At 34.6% G+C, this 20,993-nt stretch overlaps 1 protein-coding gene across 1 annotated transcript in view; it reads right to left on the bottom strand.

The window, feature by feature from the left end:
- Positions 1 to 1,591: 1,591 nt before the first annotated feature.
- DCN (decorin) overlaps positions 1,592 to 20,993 on the bottom strand; it is a 33,791-nt gene continuing 14,389 nt past the window's right edge. The window contains exons 4-8 of the mRNA XM_058568677.1: positions 15,994 to 16,207; positions 15,123 to 15,236; positions 10,757 to 10,850; positions 7,345 to 7,483; positions 1,592 to 2,279 (exon numbers count right to left, since the gene is read on the bottom strand). Coding sequence (XP_058424660.1) covers positions 2,085 to 2,279; positions 7,345 to 7,483; positions 10,757 to 10,850; positions 15,123 to 15,236; positions 15,994 to 16,207 — 756 coding nt within the window. The 3' untranslated portion in view covers positions 1,592 to 2,084. The remainder of the gene's footprint in view (positions 2,280 to 7,344; positions 7,484 to 10,756; positions 10,851 to 15,122; positions 15,237 to 15,993; positions 16,208 to 20,993) is intronic.

Genomic DNA, 20,993 nt, shown 5'->3' with positions numbered 1-20,993 from the left:
AATGCAGAAAGTCTAAAATAATTGAGATTCAGAAAAAGTGCCTAGGATGACATATAAGGTGAACATAAAGCTTATCTGTGCTGGTGTAATTTGTTCAATAATCCTGTAGATATAACTATAGTCCTGGGCTAGTTATTCTCTGAGTGCCCTGGACAGATTCATTTTCCTCTCCTCTCTGCCCTGACCCAGGAGGAGGCTTCATCTCCCTGGTTTTCCTGATGGTTATCTTCCCGTTAGGTTTGATCAGTGGGAGGATCTGAAGTAGAAGGGAGTCTGAAGTAGAAGGAGAGAAAGGTGGATACCCTGCCTCACTATCTCACCTCTGGTAGAAGTTGCATCCCTCCAGGAACATGGCTCCCTGGGCACAGAAATCCTCCACAGGTGTCTTCTCCCTTGGCTCCAGAAGCTTAATTTCTTCCCCTGTCCATTTAGCCATATGGATGGAAATGACTTTCCACCATTGCCCATCTCTGGGTACCTCACCATCCCTCGTTTGATGCAGTAAATTCTGTGTACACTCTGTAATAATCCCTTCATTAAATTATCTTCATTTGAACTCTCTGGGGTAAATTTGGTTTTCTTCCAGACTCGGACTTGTACAAATATTAAGGGAGAAAGCTCTGGTGCCAGATATTTATCAGATTTTTAACTACAGGAAAGGTATTTAATTTCTCCTAACCTCAGTTTACTTTTCTGAAAACTGAGAATAATAATATTTATTCATTTATTCTATAGGGTTGTGGAGTTAATATGCTTTTGTGTTCTGAGTGGGGTAAATAATGGGGGAGATTCATATTTTGCAACCCTAAAGGAAGCCAGCCTGAAATGTAATGAAGGAAGGCAAAGTTGAAACAACTGTAGAGAAACTCACTAGAGCTCTGATCAGACTATACGTAACAGCTCATCTAATAGCAGAAGTGTTTTGTATTTCCCTTTATAGTTTAAACCAGTTTAGATTTGGTTTTCAGCATTTGCAACCATAAAACATCCAGTGTTGTAGAAGAAAGCCTTCAAATGGTTGCTTATTAGATGTTGATAGCATAAATGTACTATTTGATAAATATTTAGTCTTGGTAAATCAGCCCATTCCACAGGCTGTTGAGTGGTCTGCTTTGAGAGTTGTGTCTAAATTTTGCAGAAAAAATTTCTAAAATAGAAAGTTTAACTATAGGCAATAAATGTTTCTAATACATCTAGTAATTATAGAAATATTCAGGTGAGCAGCCTGATTATACATATGATAATTTTAAAATTGATTTAGTATCTTAGTAACTGAAAATATCAGTTCTAGACCAATCCAAAAAAGTCCGAAACCAATGTGATGTCAATAACATAATAAAAAAAAAGAAAAAGTCAGCTTTGCCTTATCAGCTTAACATGGAATATAGATCATGTAAGTTACAATACACAAATGTTACAGAACAGGGTAGAAGAAATATCTAAGAACTTGAAAAGATGTGCTATTTTTATCAAGAAAGCAATGTCTACTAGCTTCAGGCAATTGAGTTTAGGGAAGATTTACAATTACGCTTTTATACAATAGTCGTTTTGAATGTATTTGTAAATTTATTTTTTTCAAAATAATGACATTAGCAAAAATTTTACATAGCCTGTATTGAATTCACACATTCAAATGAGGCTTTACCAGTAATAACAGGGATTAATACAGAGTTAGAGTTTGATGTTTGACTTTTTGTCAAAGGAGCTAGCCACTCTACGAGTTACAGAACATTGATACTTTTAAAATTTGATTCTTTCTGAAAGTTAAAAAAGAAAAGCTTTACTAAATTGTTGACATGTATATTTACTCAAAATTTTACATTTAGTGAAATAAGAATATCTGTAATAGCTTAGTTAACATCAACAGAAAGCTTCAAAGAAGGATTCTGAAAATATGGCAGGCAAAATTTTTTTTATTGGAGGCAATTATTTAAACTGCATATTTGGTTTTATACATAGTAAGTCATGTGGGAAAAACATCCACATTGCAGTTAGGTTTCCAGTATCTAGCCTTCATTTTTTTTTTTCGAGCATGACATTAATGGGATTTTGCCAGGTTATAAAGATGAGGGCTTTCTTGGGAGTTACTTGTAGTTTCCGAGCTGAATGGCAGAGCGCACATAGACACACCGGAAGGTGGATGGCTGGATCTCCCAGTACTGGACTGGGTTGCTGAAAAGGCTCACACCCGAATAAGAAGCCTTCTTGGTGTTGTATCCGGGTGGGCAGAAGTCGTTAGATCCAACTACAGAGATATTGTTGTTATGAAGGTAGACAACCTGCAACGTGAAATAATGGAGAATGATTAGTTTCCTCTAAATATATTGAGGCTCTTCATGTAAATACTTTATTCCTTTTTAGTATTTTCATCTTTCAGTTTGGATACCTTAACACTTCTCAAACTAAACTTCTGATTTAAACTTTCTCTCTTCCTTTCTAAATTTGTTTTCCCCTTCTTTAGTCTTCCTCATCTCAGTATATAGCATCTCAGTCATTCCAGACGCTCAGGCTAAAATCATTGTCATTATCTTTGACCCTCCCTTTCTCTTATACTCTCTACCTAACCATCAACAAGTCTTGCTAGCTCAACCTTCAAAATGTACATACAATCTGGTTCTTGTCCCAGGTCTACTCCTAGAACCGTGTTCAAAGCCACAGCTATCCCTTCTGGATTACTGAAGTTGACTTGATTGTTCTTGCTTCCTCTTTTGCCTTCCTAAAGTCTATTCTTTCTGTTTTTTAGTTTATAAAGCTATTAATTAAAAAAGTAAACCAAGTTATGTCTTCTTTGCCTCAACATTCCAGTGGTTTCCCGTCTCCTGAAGAATAAAATCCAAAGTTATCACAATGGACTATAAATCCTACTTGATCTGACATCATTCTGCTCTGACTTCCTCTCCCCTCACTCTTCAATCCAACCACCCTGACCCACTTGCCTCTCTTCTACTACATAATGCATGGTTCCTCCTCAGGTTGGTACATACTGTTCCCTCCACCTGGAATAATTTCCTCCAAGATGTATACAAGTCTTAGTGCTTCATGTAATTAATTTCTCCTTACCTGAGAAGTCTTCCTTGACCATCCCATTCTGCCTTTCTCTGTCCCAATTATACTTCTTTATTTTTCTTCATAGCAGTTACCACTATATAGCATATTATATATTTATTTGTTTTTTGTCTGTTTTCCTCCTCCGGAATAAAAGCTCCATGAGGAGAGAAATCTGTTCTCTTTTGTTCATGACAGTATCTCCAGTGTCTACTACAACAGAGTAGGTGTTCAATAAATATACATTGAATGAATAAATGAATGAATTCATGATTATTTCATAAATTATGTCTACATGGAATATTATGTTTTCAGGACAAAGATAAAATGATAGACATTTTAATAAAATTATATAAAATGAGGAAGTAATATATAGTGAAGAAAAAGAGGGTGTACAGTATTGGAATTCAAATAAAGAATCACAAACTCTAAGAAATACTTGAGTGTCACAGCATTTGGAATAAATACACCTAGAAAGTTTTACCAAAAATTTATTCTATGTTACAAATTCTACTCGATGAATATAATGCTATAGTTCATTAGAATTTTTTTCTGAAATATATTTTGTAATTATATTTAGGATAATGATAATTTGTTCACAGATTTTCTTAGGGAAACTAAATATCAGACTTACAAACAGGACTTTAGAAATGAGGTCTTTCTTCCATTATGTTGATGTGAATTCTAAAGGGCAAGAAGTGACTTATCATACAACCAAGGCTAAAAGATAATTCTAAGGTAACAATTCCTAAAGCGAGCTATAAAGCCTATGAAATGTTCTCTTAAAATAACTGACTTGAAATGTTGTTCTACCTATTAGAACACTCACACTCATACATTGGTGAAAAGGGCCTTGTTTAAGAAAGAGTTTAGAAGGAGAACAACAGATGTCATACAAAAACAGAAACAAGGAATATTAAAATCAAGACAATACCTCTGAGTCTTTTTTTTTATGATTCTGAAACATTGAAAATTTATTGTTGTCATTTACTGTTCTCTATTTCCTAGCAGTGATTAGCAAGAAAGAGGAGAAGTGTTTGGTGAGAGTTTATGACTAATATTGAAGGTGAGAGAAGAAAATATCAAGACATAGAGCAAGTATTAGTCTGTGTAGAAAAAGAAATTAGATTCCCAACTCATTCTATGAGGTCAATATTTCCTAACATTAAAGCCAGACAAAAATCTTCACAAAATGAAATGAAATCAAATGTTTCATGTGAATATAGAGAAAAGTACCTTAACAGTATATTAGGAAACTGTATCTCACAACATATAAAAGGATTATACACAATGACCAGGACAAAGCATGATTTATCTCAGGGATATAAAAGCGGTTTAATTGTAAATCAGCCAATTTAATATACCATATTAAAAGAATAAAGGACAAAACCACACGATTATCTAATAGACACAGAAAAAGCATCTGAAAAAAATCTAACACACATTCATGCTAAAAGTTTTCAATAACTAGGAATAGAAGGGAACTTTCTCAACTTGATACAGAGCATCTACCTATAGCTAACATCACACTGAATGGTAAAAGATTGATTGCCCAACCCTCTCTCAAAATAGAGAACAAGGCAAAGGTGTCTAATTTCATGACTTCTATTCAACATCACACTGGAGATTCTAGCCAGTGCAATAAAGCAAGAAAAAAAAAATTAAAGGAATTCAGAAAGAAAATAATTAAAACTGTGTTTATTTACAAATGACATGATTCTGAATGTAGAATATCCAAAAGGATGCACAAAAAATACTGAAACTAAAATCAATTTCAGTGCAGTATTGAGATAGAAGATTGATATACAAAAATCAATTGCATTTCTACATACTAGCAACAAACAATTCAAAAATGAAATTAAGGTTACAATTTATTCACAGCAGCATCAACAATAATACAAAATTTAAGAAGGAACTTAGTTAAAGAATTGTATGACTTCTACACTAAAAATGACAAAATATTGCTGTGAGAAGTTAAAGGAGATAAAATAGAGATATTCCATGTTTGTGAATTGGAAGACTCAATACTACTGAGATGAAAATTCTTCCCTAATTGATCTATAGATTCCACACAATCCCTATCAAAGTCTTTGCAGGCTATATTAGCAAAAATGAACAAGCTGATTCTAAAGTTTATATGGAAATGCAAAGGAACAAGAATAACCAAAACAGTTTTGGAAAATTAAAGCAAAGTTAGAAGACTTTCACTTCTAATTTCAAAACATAATCAAAAGTTGCAGTAACCAAAAGGTATAATACTAGCAAACCAAACATGGTATATCCATACAATGGAATGCTATTCACCAATAAAAATGAATGAACTACTGACACATGCTATGATATGGATGACCTAAAATCCTTATGATAAGTGAAAGAAGCTAGACACAAAAGCCACACATTGTATGATTCCATTTACATGAAATGTCCAGAAAAGGCAAATCCACAGAGACAGAAAGTAGATTAATGATTCCCATCGGCTGGGGATAAGATTGAGAACTGACTAGAAATGGATAAGAGGGATATTTTGAGTGCAATAGAAATGTCCTAAACTAGTTTGTGGTGATAATTGAACAACTATATAAATTTGGTAAAAATGATTGAACTACATACTTATAGAAAAGGAAGTAGAGTAAGTGAAATCCCCAGGAGACTGTAGGAAGGGAGGTAAAATGGGTACATGGACAGACAGTTAGAGATGGAAACCCAAGAGTGAGGCCTTTCTAAATGTGGGGTCCTGTGAATTCCGATGAGACTTCAAGACTTCAAAATAGCATGTTTTATAATTTTTTCTCTGTGACCGACAATAAGAAACATTATATATTGAGGTTTAGTATATATGAATCTCTGCATATGAAACAAAATTTTTATGAAATACTTACCGTTACAGTGATATTTTCTTTTCTATTCAACTTATTCTACCCTATGCCATCCCATGTCACCCCATCCCATCCCATAAATGTTCCTAATGAACTCATTCAGCTGATTTTATGCACTCATCAATGTGTCCAGATTAACATTTGAAAAACAGTGATCAAGAAGGTGAAAATGATTATTCTGAAATCTAAAAACAAAAGCAACCTCCCCTCCCAAATAAAAATACCCACCACCAACAAAAACCTTGATAGTAACATTGATAGCTATTCTTCGATAGGTCTTCTAAGCATCTTGGTTTTACTTATGGCTTCAAACTCTGCTTACTCACTACTCTACCACAACTAAAGACCCACTGAAAAAGAACCAGAATGAATTAGAATGTCTTTAAGTTTCATCTTCATACTTATAATTCAGACACTTTATTGAAATCCAGCTAATGTAAAGTATGATATATCAATTTAATTTGGAGTTTTTGTTACAACTCAATAAAAAAAATGAAATCAGTAATTTATTGACATTGTTGACAGCAAAGTAAAAGATAAACCTATCTTGAACTCCAGGCAAAGAAGTTGAGATACTAGATTACCCAAAGACCAACTTTATAAAATGGTTTTATCTATAAGAGAGTGCCAGTGTCAAGGTATAGTTTCTGAATCACCACAATTGAACTAAGTACCTATGTAAATTTCTGAAAAAAAAAATTGAAACATTACCTTTAAGAAAATTTAAAAATTACATAAAATAAGCAAATATGTAAAATCTATGGATGACCACACTATTGAATTTTTTTTAAATAATATAATTTGAATGACATGCTTGTTTTATTTCCTCAAAGTAACAATGGAAGTCTTATACTGTTATATATGAAATTACTATCACTATTTAAACTAATAAGCATGCCTTACATTTATAGATTTACAGACTGCAAAGCTCTATTACTTCAGTGGACCACTGAGCCATATCTTCTTATCTTTATGAATGCATTTTAACTTGATAATTTATATAAAGTTAATTCAGTCACACTGCTAGATAAACATTCCCTCTTGATCTCTATGACATCTGCTGAAGCTAAAAGTTAAAACTACTGCTTTATTCCATATCTATGCATCACAGGTTATATCATCTTTTCCAATCAGTATGTATTTGTTACACTGATCTGTGATTTGAAACTACCTGGATTCATGAAAAATATCACATTCTGGAAGCAAGCATTATAGTAAGTTCAAGGCAATAGTCCTAACTTAAAAAAAAAATAATAATTTAAACCTGCATTTTTCTCAAAACCTGAATGAATAGTTATGTGGAAACATTAAAACCATCTCTCTGCAAAAAGATTTCTAAGCAGAGTTTCCCACCTCCTAGCATCCCAGCGGGGAGGATTTGCTCCCTAGATGTTCCTCACAATAGTTAGTGGCATTGCATTACCTGGATGTACTTATGATCCGCCAGCCCACCAGGCACTTTGATGAGCTTGTTGTTGTCCAAGTGAAGTTCCCTCAAATGAGGAGTGTTGGCCAGGGAGCCATTGTCGATGGCAGAGATGCTGTTGAAACTCAGTCCCAACCTGCAACAGAAAACAGAAATGAATGCATATACCAAACATGGATGCCTTCTTACAGGTGTTGTTTGATTAATCAAGTCAATAGAAAAGGACATTTTGTTCTTGCACTTACTGTTCCCTCTGCCTAGAGTGCTTTTTCCAGACTGTCTGAGTTTGGATAGAACCCATTTGTTCTTAAGCTTTCAGCTTAGATTACCCTCTTTGAAACTCCTCTGACAGTACCAGACTGGATAGGTACCCCTAGTAAATGCTCATAGAGCATCCTGTTGTCACCCTCTTGTAAAACTCAAGGGACTGTGTACTTTTGTGTCTTTCCTTGAGAAAAGTGACTGTTTTGTGGTATATAGCGGTACTAACATGAGCATGATATGATCAATGAATAGCTGTTGAATTGATTTCTATGTGTAATGAATGTAGTGAATTCACTTGAAGAAAAATAAAAGGAATACTATTATCATTTTGATCACTTTAGAAATCAAGCAATTGTATATTTATAACATAAGTTTATTCATGGGAAATAAAAGGTACAAGGTTCAAATGAGTCTATAAATCTATCTACCAGAAAGGTTAACAGAATTAGCATTTTGCATTAGTTTGAAAAAGTTCATCAATGACCATCTGTTACTGTCAGAATTTGCCTAGTGAGAACACTCCTGGCTTCTGGCCTTGATCTCTGACATAGATTTCTGTTCCTCGACCCCTTTGACATTTCTCATACAATGCCACTTAAGGTTTTGGGTTGTATTTTTTAATTAAATGTATAGCAAGTGAGAGTTCTGCGGGTATGATGTTCCCTCATAGTAAATGGGATTCAAAAGTCAGAAGAAGTTGACTTGGAGACAAAGCTAGCGTATTCAGCATTCTAGAGGTGAATCTCTGTCAAAACCAGGGTGCTGTCAATCCAAAAGGGCAGAGAGGGATACCAGGTATGAGGCAACAAGGTAATAGAAGAGAACCAGAAAGCTTCAAGGGAGGAAAAGAGGAAGAATCTATTGGGTTCCTTCAAACACAGTGTAAGAGACTTAGGCACTTTTTGTAGGGTGGTTTCCGCTTACCTTCAGCTAGTTCCGATCTTTGAGCTCTTTGTGGATTTAGACGTTGGCTTAGGTAACCAAAGTTTCCCAATTTTAATTGTGACTTGGTATTCAAAATAATTGAGATGAAAGTGTATTGATTTTAAGCTATTAATAGCACACTTGATTTATCTTAGGTATTGATTATTAACCTGGCATCTTGGCTCAGAATATTTTCTTTTTCCCTTAGTCTTAGGCATTCATCTCTTGTTTCTGGCTTTTTCTTTTCTATTTCAGAATTTGTCTTCTATTTCTTACAACACTGCAAGTCTCATCTCCAATTTGGGCTAATACATTTCTTAGAGTATAATATTCATAATAATTTACTCAAGGAAACTTCACTTTTTTAGTGATTTATTTACATATTCAATCATCAAATGTTTTAAGAGCCTACTATGTTCAAGACGTTATTCTGGGCCTGTGAGGGCAGAGGACACAGGACTCAAAAACCATGATTCTTTCCATCAAAAAATATTTCACTTAGTAGGGAGATGATAAGGTATACTTCATAAGAAAAGGGAAGTTTGCCTGAAAACTAGTTTATATTTTTGCAGAGGGACATACACTATTTTCTCCCCACTTGTTCCTAATAATTAACTGGAATATTTGCCCTGCAACAATATTCTGCCTTTTTTTCCTTTTCACAGTTTTGATTTTCAGCACCAAAATACTTCTCATGTTCCAACATCACTGAAGAGCAAACAACATAAGGACTTGATGGTTTAATAGATTTTTCTGACTTGATTCCAAAGAGAAATGTGTTTGATAAATTCAAGAGTTGGGAAAGTTTGCTTGGCCAATGAGGCAATCTGCTCTAAATTAATGAAGGGAATTCAAAATCCATTTACACAGAAATCTTCATTTCTATTGACATTTTCAAAGTTTACAAGCTCCTTATGCTTCTCTTTGATACAAAGCATATCATGCTAATATTAAAGCGCATAATCTCAAAATTCCCATACTACTTTCAGTACAAAATAAACTTTTTTTCTAAAAAGGCATATATTTAAAACTTCAGACGATTGTTCATCCCTGCATCTATTCCTCCCCCTCCTCCTGCTGATAATAGCTGCCCTAAAGACAATGCTACACAATAGGCAATGCCGGATATCTTTCTACATTTTTCTGCAGCTAGAGGGACCTAATCAACAATGAAAGGTGGGTGATAACTAACACTATTTTGAAAAATATTTTCTACATTAGAGACTGTAATTAAAACAGCTTTGGATAAAGGGTTTCTCATCATTTAAGACACTAGGGTAATATATTGTAGCTATAGTCACAAGCATATGCTCATCGTCAGCCCTCACCATCCACTGGATCACTGGGGAACATCCACAGAAATGGGAAAAGCTGCATTATATATCCATCTGGTATTAGTATTTCTCAAAGATAAATAATATACTTTATATTTATTTATCTACCATGAAATATATTTACAAAAGGAAGAGTGAGTCAATTTGGCATAACACTGTGCTCCTCTGGAGGAACACTCAGCAATATGTGTGGATCAAGAACAGAGTGTTCCTTGAAGACAACTGAAAGCGTTTGCCAGCCCTGTCCTCTTTATTACTTAACCAGATTGCAAATATGGAAAGATTGATGTTAGGTTAGAAGGCAGGACAGGCACTAGTGATTATCTATAAGGAAAAAAAGAGTTAAGAAAAGCCAGAAACAAAAAATTTTCTTTTGTTAGACTGCATTCAGTGTCTAGAGACATTTTAAACTCTTCAGAGAACAGAGGTTGGAGAATCTCTCATAACTATTCTAATACTATAGTGTGGGATGCCCAACATTGCCATGTCCTGGTAGCTTTTATTTCATGCATTTTCAAATTCTAGACACTGTGTATTATAATTTACTTATCTTTCTGTTTAATGCAACTAAGTTAGAACATATTGAATGAACATACTGATTTAATCAAATACTTTGTACATAAGATATATCTTAATTAATCTAAAAGCAATATGGTACTCATAAAATATGAGGCTGATCTTGGTGGCTACGGTAAGTATAGTACTTCATTAGTTTTTCCTTTTTAATAACTAACAGGGCAAGCTGAAGTTTGAGGTTGTTATAAACAATAACAACAAAAGAATGTGGTACAGTCAAAAATTCATCAGCATGTTTCTAATTCTGAGCATGTGGGCACTAATACATATAGCCATCTTACTAATAGAATATCACGAAAGAATATTATTACTTAGCCAAATTGTTCAGTCCTTTCAGGCTAGCTGCATCAATTTTGGTGATTTTGTTGCCATCAAGATGTAGTTCAGTAAGGGAAGGAGGAAGACCTGGAAAATGGAAATACAAAATGTTAAATGAGCAGATAAATGCAATTATAGAATGTAGAAACACAATGAGGACATGTGCCGTCAATTTTCCAAAAGTTTCAAAGAATTTACTTTTCATATTTTTCAGCAGTTTTGCTTTTGATCTTTTTCTTTCATCCCTTTTATAGTAATATATGCTTTTGGAAGTACTATGATCCCTTTCTACTTTTCTCCTAGATTGATTTTAACAAAAACGTTGATCGTGTTTACCACATAGTATATTTTTGTCCTAGCAATTATCAGGACACACTTGTAAAAAATGAAGTCAAACCCTGAATCTCATCAGCATCTTACACCTTTGTTAATGGGCTAACTCTGCCATTGATAAAAGATCATAACTCTAAAATGAGGAGATGAGCATTTGAATATAATAAGGATATTATGTATAAATGAAACCTATACACAAACTTTAACCAGGCATTTCATTAATGAGCATAGTTAATAACTAACACTGATATACTGTGCTGGCCTTAGTCTTAGTCAACATTTCCATAAAAACATGAAATGCCTCTGCACCATGGATGTGTAGAAAGAGCTAAAGCTATTTGGACTTTTTAAATCAAGACTGTTTCTTTACACAAGAGGAGTGCAGAGGCCTACAGTCAAGCACCCTGCCATATGTAGAGCACCTGGGGAAATCATTTTCGGTCCAAAGTACCCACTAAACCTCTGGATAGTACTTCCTGAATGGCTATGATTTTTAAAATTTAGTAATATAAATATAAAAGTTTAAATATTTTATTTTCATTTCCTCCTGCCATCTGAGGATATATTATGTTTTTATACAGCTTTTTAACCAGCACATTGTTCCACTTACAAGAAGAGCAACAACTACAAAGAAAATAGCAAATTGGTTACATGTAGAAGTAACATCTGTTTAGCAGAAAGTGTTGGTTATTTGTCCATAAAGGACAAACTTGGAAAATCACACGTTATGTGTGGTCTGAAATTTTCATTGCATACCACTGCATTCTGTTAAGATTGCCTATTTAATGTAGAAGTTTAGTCCATATTTGATTTGAAAATGACTATTAGTTTCTCTATGGTTGCATATTTCATGTGGGAGATGCTAAGGAGAGGAACTTCTGCTTACTGAATGTTTGCTATGTGCTGAATACTGAGATTGGCACTTTTCCTAACTTGGCTCATTTAATTTTTTCCAGGTATAAATTATTTTTCACCAATCCTCTTTCATAGATGATGAAACAGATTTTCAAAGTTACAAATTTTGTAGGTTATCTAGCTACTAAGTAGGGAATGTACTACTTGGCCAAAGGAAGTGAAAACAGCATGCTCTTAACTGCAGGAAATGAAATCACAATTGCATTATTCTTATGAATAAATATCAGGAAATCACAGTCACTCTTGGAATAAGATATTTCAACCACTTGAGTCTTCTTAGGCTAAATAAATGTGGATTTTTTAAATACTCCTGTAAATAAAGCAAGTGGGTATAAAATAAAGCAAATTGAATGCACATCCTTTCTTCCCTTTACCATGAAAAGATGTTTAAATGTAGTGTCCCTAGGACACCGATTATCATTACATCCATTACACTTACATAGTCTCTAAGTGTCTCCTCTTTTGGAGCAGTAGTTTCCCAAAAGAAAAGTTCTGGCCAGGAGGAAGAAAACTTTGCAATAGGATAAAGAGAGGCAAATTTATAAAGAACATCCCTTAGTCTTTGTCACTACAGCATTTAGCCAAAGAAGCTATACTCCAGTTACTTTTTTTATTCTTTTCTTTTTCCATTTTTAAGATAAAATATATAGAAAGCTTACTTTGGGTCAAGTACCGTGTGTGTGTGTTACAAGTCTTACTTACATCTATTAATCCTTACAAATATCCTGGAAGATAGTTGTCATTAATACCTCCATTTTATATATAACAAAACCGAGGTTTTAGAGATGTGCAATAATTAGCCTCAAGTCACAGACCAACTAAATGGCTGAGTCAGCCCTCTCACTCTGGTTGGTCTAACTTGAGAGTGTGATTTTATAATCTCTCCACTTCACTCCACTGTCTTTCCATTTCCATCAGTGATGAGAGACAGTGTGTGGAATTAAGACTCCCCACAAGTTGATGATGTTCAGATATAAGGGTCCCAGCCTTGGGAAGGCAGACTTACATATTACACAGGCATAAATACGCATAGGAGGGAGGACTTATGATTGCAGCAGAGTGAAATCATCAAACACGTAAGCTCTGACATCAGACCAGCATGACCCCAGCTCGGACATTTCCTAGCTCCAGGACCTTGGTCACAATTTATTTCCTGTCTTTCAACATCATTTTCCTCATTTATACAACAGGTGTGATACTACTACTATAGAGGAATGTTTTGAGATTCATATGAAAGAATCCATTCATATAAAAGAAATCCATTTGGCACAATATCTGGTAGTAAAGTACTTAATAAAACTTAGGTACTATAATTTTATATTATTGTCTAGTAAATAAAAGCAAGCTAGAGATGATGAGAAAAGAGCACCTAGGATAGAGACAAGACATAAGAGAGTCAAGGAAAAGAGATCACTCAGTGATGAGATGTGTTCCTGAGGGATATTTTGGAGGATGCCTTAAGAAGGACAGCAAAATCAAAGACTGTGCTTAACGCAGCTGCTCTCGCAGCACAAAGTGGTGGAAAAGACCTGGACTTTAAATTCCAGCTACTTTACTTCACCTTCTACAGCTCTGTGGCTTTAGGCAAGATATATATATACAAAATATATTAAAATATAAATATACGATGAAATATATTATTAAAATATATTAAAAATATAAATAAAAATATATTTAAAAATACATATATACATATGTATATATCTCTGCCCTGGGGTTAAAAAAATGTCACTTGCTACATGCAACAAGTTGGAGACAACACGAAAGTGCTTTACAGACTAGAAATCAGTCGTTCTCCCTATCTTTATCTATCATCTATCTATCTATCTATCTATCTATCTATCTATCTATCTAATCTGTCTACACCAGCAGTTCCTATCATGGGCATCAAAAACATCCTCTGTAGCAAAAAGACTGTGCAGAGGGCAAGGGGTGGTAAGAAACCATTTGATGGAATATGCACTCTCAGAAGTTGAAGTTTCTGTGAAAGTACAAGAAAGGATAATTGCTTTCTGTGGGCAAGTGCCTACATTTTGTACTCAGTCCAAGAACAAGATATCTAAATTGAGAAAGGGCCAGACAGAGGGGAAAATTGGAAAATATAGAGGAGCTTTTGTGAGACTGAAAAACCTGGGGCAGGTAAAAATGTGAAAATGAGAGGAATTTATTTTTGGTGATTTGAAGTCTTTTCTGATTCACAAAGATGGGCCTATGTGCCTCTTCTGGGTAGCCCTTAGCATGATGACCTGACCCCCATGACTGTGGGGCGATTGCTGTTTACTCGTCTGGCTTTGCTCTGGGCAACAAGCTCCTTGAAGGCAGGTAGTATATTCTATCTGCTCTCCTGTCTCCAGCATTTGGTACTTTGCCTAAGCAAAATGAGTGTTCAAAATATTTTTAATGAACAATAAAAGGTAATATTAATCCACTACTTATCTACATGCCAGATATTTCTCTAATTATTTATTTAATTTTAAAACAACCCAATGAGGTGGATATTAGTATTATCACCACTCTACAGATAAAGAAATTGAAGCATAGATGTTGAATAACTTGTCCAAGGTCCTAGAGCCAATTAGTGACAATCTGAACTCAAGCAAACAGACTCCAGAATCCACACTGTTTACAATACACAACTGTCACTACTAAATAAGTGTGGCCATTGTGGATCCTCTTCTTCAGATGGTAATGACTGGAATGTCTTAGACGGAAAGGAATGCACTAAGGGATTGGAAACTCAAAGTAAAAACTGGTTCAATTTCAGAGGTACTTCCATGTATCATTTTTGTTTTTACAAAGTACCACTAAGGCATTCTATTTTTTAAATAACCGTACTTTTTTCTCTGTGATATCACAATTCTGTAGTATAAAATCATTGTGTGTTATTACATCATAGAAGAGACTTGATAGGTAAAAGAGTCTAGCCATCTCTACAGTGAGCGTGGAGGGCCCAGTGGTCACCCATGCTCGGTAGAAACACTTCCAGAGATAGAGAATTTACTGGAAATAAAGCTGGCCACTGAGTCACCATTCAAATTTCCAAGACAATTTTTTAAATGTCACAGGGTTTGGATGTCGATTTTCAAATTGCTTTGGAGAATTTTCTATCACCTTGAGGGATGGTGGTTATATTGGTGTCAGCAATGCGGATATAGGAGAGCTTCTTCATTCCCTGGAAGGCTCCGTTTTCAATTCCTGAGCTCTTCAGTGGGTTGGTGCCCAGTTCTACAAATGCAATAAGTGCAAAGCTTTTAGAGGACAACTTTAGGATATTGCAAGTCAGAGTAGCGTCCGTTTCAACAAGGAATTTAACAGAAACTTGGGTCAATAACAATGTGACTGAAAAATGAAAGAGAAATTAAAGATCATGCTCCTCAAAGGGATAGCAAAATGGACTAAACATTTCACTTATTTAAAAAAATTATGAAAAAGCAATAGTAGCAAAAACCATAAGAACAAATAATTTAAGGTACATATACAAGTTTGCCTAGAAATCAATAAAAGCAAGTGTTTATAAATCACACATTTTGCAGCTATTACTTTCCTAAGATACATTAAAATGTATTTTGTAAGCCAATTATAAAGTCACAATTTTTGACCACAGATATAGCAAAACATTTTAACATATTTTTTTAAAGCAAATGACTTATAGGTGTTCAGAATATAACAAATCCCCACAAAGGAAAAGTATCCTTAAATATCTCTAATTAGCACTACTTAATTCCATCCTGTGTCTTGGGCATGCAGTAGGGTAACTTCCTCCTAGAGCTTCCTCCACATTCTGAGATCCTCAAGGACAAGGAATAAAAACGTTGTTAAGGCACAGATTCAAAATTCCATTTCTTCCTGCTCTGCTGCTATTATTCCTGTAGGCTTAAGACATAAAAATTCTAGCTAATTTACCTTCTGCAGCTAAAGCTTACTTGGGACCTCTTAAGAGGAACCTTGACTCCTGGTCTTAGGGTTACAAGGATATCTGTACCTACGACAATCATCTGGTTCAGTCCATTGAACACAGCTTTCCGCACTTTGGTGATCTCGTTCTCATGGACACGCAGCTCCTGAAGAGTCTTGGGCATTTTCTCTGGCAATTCCTTCAACTGATTCTTAGACAGATAAAGTCGTTCCAATTTCACCAAAGGTGTAAATGCTCCAGGGCTGATTTTGCTAATTTTGTTGTTGACAAGAATTAACGCCTGTAGATAGTGAACAAAAACAACATCTTCCTAGTTCCAAAACCTTCCACATATCTATAAAACAAGTGTGTGGTCTATTCATTCCATCCATAGGATGCACAGAGAAATCTGCAAAATTGCAAGAAATCAGAAAAAGTTAAGCAGATGTGATTCTTTTACATAAGACGTGTCTAGGGAACTGAACATCAGGAATAAAGGGAAAGGAAATGTCATGAAATATGGATTATATATATACATATATATATAATTTTTAAACAAGAAATACTCCTAAACCTTGAAATTACCAGAGTGACCCAAGATACATGAAAAGAATCCAGTGACACAGGCGTCCATCCCCCAACCAGCTTCTCAACCTAAATGTCCATCTCCATTGACTGTTCTCATGGATTCCACTACAAAAAGGTGGCAAGAGAGTAAAATTTTATTGCAGCCTTGCAAATTTAGATAGAATCTTTTTCAAAAGTTTGCCAAATTAGTACATTATTTTGTAGCTCATTGCTTTACTTTGCATTTCCTCGTCACTGGAAATGTTAAAAGAATTTCCTTTTATTTTGCTATCATTTACTATATTTTTTAGAGGGAAAGGATTGCCTGATCACAATACTTCTCATTTTTCTTAAATTTTAATATATTTTAATAATTAGTTTACAGAATAAAAATGTAGTTAATATGATATTCGGAGCCTTTATATATTTTTCTTCTGTTTTTGCCCTTTTTACATATAAAAGTTTTATATAGTTGAATATATTAACATTTTTGGTAATATTTAAATTTTTGTTTCTGAGTTCTCCTAACATCAGAAATTACTTCTAATTCATTATTATTATTACACCTATAGCTATTGCTTATTTTGGACTACCTGATTCTCTTCCAATGATCTGTATGTCTACAGAACCACACTGTTCTCATTATTTTAAGTTGCCTTATCAGCTAACCCTAAGAAATTTAGGATAATTTTATCAAAGTCTAAGAAACTTAGGGACGTTCCAATGGCGCAAGCAGTTAAGTGCACATGCTCCGCTGCAGCGGCTCCGCTGGGTTTGCCGGTTCGGATCCTGGGTGCGCACCAACGCACTGCTTGTCAGGCCATGCTGTGGCGGTGTCCCATATAAAGTGGAGGAAGACGGGCATGGATGTTAGCCCAGGCCCAGTCTTCCTCAGCAAAAAGACGACGATTGGCAGATGTTAGCTCAGGGCCGATCTTCCTCACCAAAAAAAAAAAAAAAAGATCAAAAAAAGAAAAAAAAAACCCAAGATTCAAAGTCTAAGAAACTTGCATTTTCTATTGTAGTACATTTTTATGTGTATATGAAAATACAGAGGGGCAAAAAAGGAAGTAGTATAATAGAACAGTGAGAACTCTCTCAGAAATGCAAGAATATTTTCTGAAGGTAACAGCTGGTTAATTAACCCTGTACATTCTCATGTAGTTCACATTATTTGACTAATTAAGATTTATTACAAGTAAGGTAATCTTTTAACTAATCCTAAAAGATGCATTGGTTGATGAAAACAAAATCCTAAGAAATTCCAATGAATATTACAGAAAGTTAAAAACTTATGAAGGTTGAGGTCATAGGGAATTGATATTCACAAGCAAAATGTCCAGGAAATCAGTAAAAGGCAGAGCTAGAGGAAAGAAGGGTTGAGAGGACTTGTGTTGTTAAAAAAACATTCAAAATGGTGTATGCTTATTTACAAACGCAAAAGAGATCCTCTATTGAAGATCCTCAATTGCCATCTATGGAAGAAAGTTCTGAATGCTTGATATAATTAAATGCATTAAAAAAGGTCTGAAAAATCTGTTTTATTTTGGGTTAAATGTTGACGCTTCACGTAATATTCTGTACAATTTTCTGCAAAGCCACTTATGTAGGGCTTATACTATACCAGGTATTGTTTTAAGGGCTATTATGGTTACTATCATATTTCTAGGCAATTATTAGCACATAGACTCAAGCCAGACTGCTCCTGAGTTTTGATCTCAAGTTCTGGCTCTTATTTGCTGTGTGACTATGACCAAGTAACTTAATCTCTCTGTGCCTAAGTGTCCTCATCTATATAAAGGGGTTATCAGGAGTGTCTACCTCAAAGAATAGTTATAAGGATTAAATAAGTTAATGTATATAAGGTACTGAGAACATTGCCTAGTATATAGTAATAGCTACACAAATATTTGCTATTATTCAATCTTTGAGAATTTTTTTGTTGATTTTTAATTTAAAAAAATTTCCTTACTAGATTTATTAAGCTTTAATTCAAAAGAAAAATATTGAATGTTGGCATTACTATCCTTCATTTTCCCACTTCCCATTATTTTATAGAATAATTATGTAGTTTTTCTACTATATATAGGTATAAAAGTACTCTTATGCAACATGTACCATTCATAATGAGCCACAGAGTAGTAAATTGATAGAATTATTGAGAAAAAAGGAACATTTTTCTGTTACATCCTTTCTATTTTAATCCTTGCTAAATATTCATTTCTCTCCTTCCTTCTCATTCAAATGTGGCTTTCCTGGTGGAAATTACGATGTTCATTTGCATAATAACAAGGATAGAAATGATCATGAATGAAAGAGTAAGAGAAAAATAGCTGTTTAACATCCTCTGAACGGTTGGAAGCCCTAATAAGCTCTCTCTCTTCTTCTGATGTACACTTTGAAGTAGAAAGAAAGAGATTGCCAAGATGATGGTTGCCTAAAAACATGCTTAGAAGGAGACTTGGGAAAAGAAAGAACACAGTGTTACAAATGCCAGATTTAATGAGAACATCACAGAAACGAGATATCTCTTATTTAAAGATATGAAGAGTTTAAACAAATTATTCAGATTATACTTAAATATACAGGAAGTTGAGATTAGAGTATGAGAATTTTCCTTCCTTACAAAAGTAGCTTTAAGGTATTATGAAAATAAAATGAAGGTTTTTAATATTTTAGTTTATTGAAACTAATGATATTCGCTTTTTATTATCACCTCTTTAAATAGTGATAACTTATTCCAACGATAGTTTAAACGGTAATTGACAAATCTTGTTGGTATCACCATCAGCTCGCTCCCGGGGAAACTATAACATGAAAGCAGAGAGAAGGTGAGTGAGGGCTCAGGCCCTGTGTCCTGTCAGTGGAGATGGATCCCATTGGTCCAAGGTTTAAGATCTCTAGCTCCAGCCTTATCCTCCACGTTTCAGAGCCTGTTCCTTTCACTCTACCCAGCTTGTATTTTTATTTATGTGCTGCTTACTTTCTTCTGCCTTCCCTTTCCTCTTGCACAGAAAGCCCTCTTTTATTCTCTTCCTTTCAAAATTCTGCTAATCCTCTAAGACCACTTTGGTTCATATTCTTTCAAAACACTAACTGGTAACCTGATGTAGGATGATGTCTGATTTTTCTCTTACTTGGTGCCCATAACACCCACTATTTACAGCATGTTGTTCTGATATTGTTGGGCACTTCAGTAAACTGACTATGCCATTTTGTTATGTGTTGTTATCTTTATTAACTGATCCATGGAAAATCTTAAGGAAAAATCATCACTTCCTTTAAAAAAATTTGATATATTTTCTCCTAATGGGTAAATGTTTATTGCTTTTCTCATCTTGGCTGTCTGAAAGTTCATAACTAAATCTTCTCTTAATTATATTAACTCAACAGTACATTATGAACAGTTTATTTTACTTTACATTATTTCCCTTGTATCTATATTTCTTATTCTAATATATAGCAGCCAGATGATTTGTTACATTTATATTTTACTATGTATTGCCTATTCTAATTATATATCCCCTCAATTATGTTCTATAATGACTAGCAGAGATAAATGAACATGAAATTAGAGTTTTCTATGTATGTGCTCCCAGTCTTAAGCATGTATTTCTGTGATATTCCTTGTAAGAAGCTGTGAACTCTTATCTCCACAAATACATAACTCATCACTAGGCAATCCTCTCCATTTTCTGAAAATTCTAATTTTTTACATTGTATTTTTAATGTTGAACAAAAGTCTGCTTCCCTGAAATTCCCATTCAATTGTCAGTAGAACAATTCTGTCATCTTGTAGTTGAAGCAAGTAAATTCAATTCCTGTTCTCTAACATGGTCCTTCAAATATGTCATTTGTGACTTTAAAATACAATTTAGATATCCACATCTCTATCAACTGTGCCTATAAGACATGATTTCCAGATCTCAAAGGTTAATGTCCTTCTTAAAATGTCTTGCCCAGGACCAGACTCAATGCTTCAAGAGTAGCCTACCAGAAGGAGACTTCCAATATTTCTTTTGGGCATTGAAGTCTGGCTTATTTAAATGGACACTGATATTTTGAGAGGAAACCACATCATCATCACCCCACAGGTAGAGAGCTGGACTAGAGAACAAATGTTATCAGGATTCTATTGCCCTATGTGAACAGAAAATGCATTTACTGTTACAGAAGGCTTCCTTAGCAAGGCTTAACATCATTTGATTGGGTTAGTCATTCTGCATTTATAACACACCCTCCTCCAACTACAGATATATTCATTCTTTGCCTTTTTTGACCTTCCCCTATGTCCTGGGAGGCTGATCTCTGGGGACTGCATCACCCAGATGCCCTTGTCCTCTGGCCTCCAGTTAGGTTCAACCATAGGAGACACTGGCAGGAAATCAAGAGGTAGGACTCTAGCTTCCCAGCTCTCCCAAGGCTCTGGGACTCCCTAGTTCTTCAGGCCTTGTGGGCTTGGGCGCTTCCCAATGCCTTGTTGGTTCCCATTCCCCTTTAAAAATAGTCCCTTCAGTAAA

The sequence above is a fragment of the Diceros bicornis genome, chromosome 25 (assembly GCF_020826845.1).
Source record: "Diceros bicornis minor isolate mBicDic1 chromosome 25, mDicBic1.mat.cur, whole genome shotgun sequence".
NCBI classification, from domain to species: domain Eukaryota; kingdom Metazoa; phylum Chordata; class Mammalia; order Perissodactyla; family Rhinocerotidae; genus Diceros; species Diceros bicornis.
Note: the sequence above shows the minus strand (reverse complement) of the source record. Positions and strands in the feature narration are given on the sequence as shown.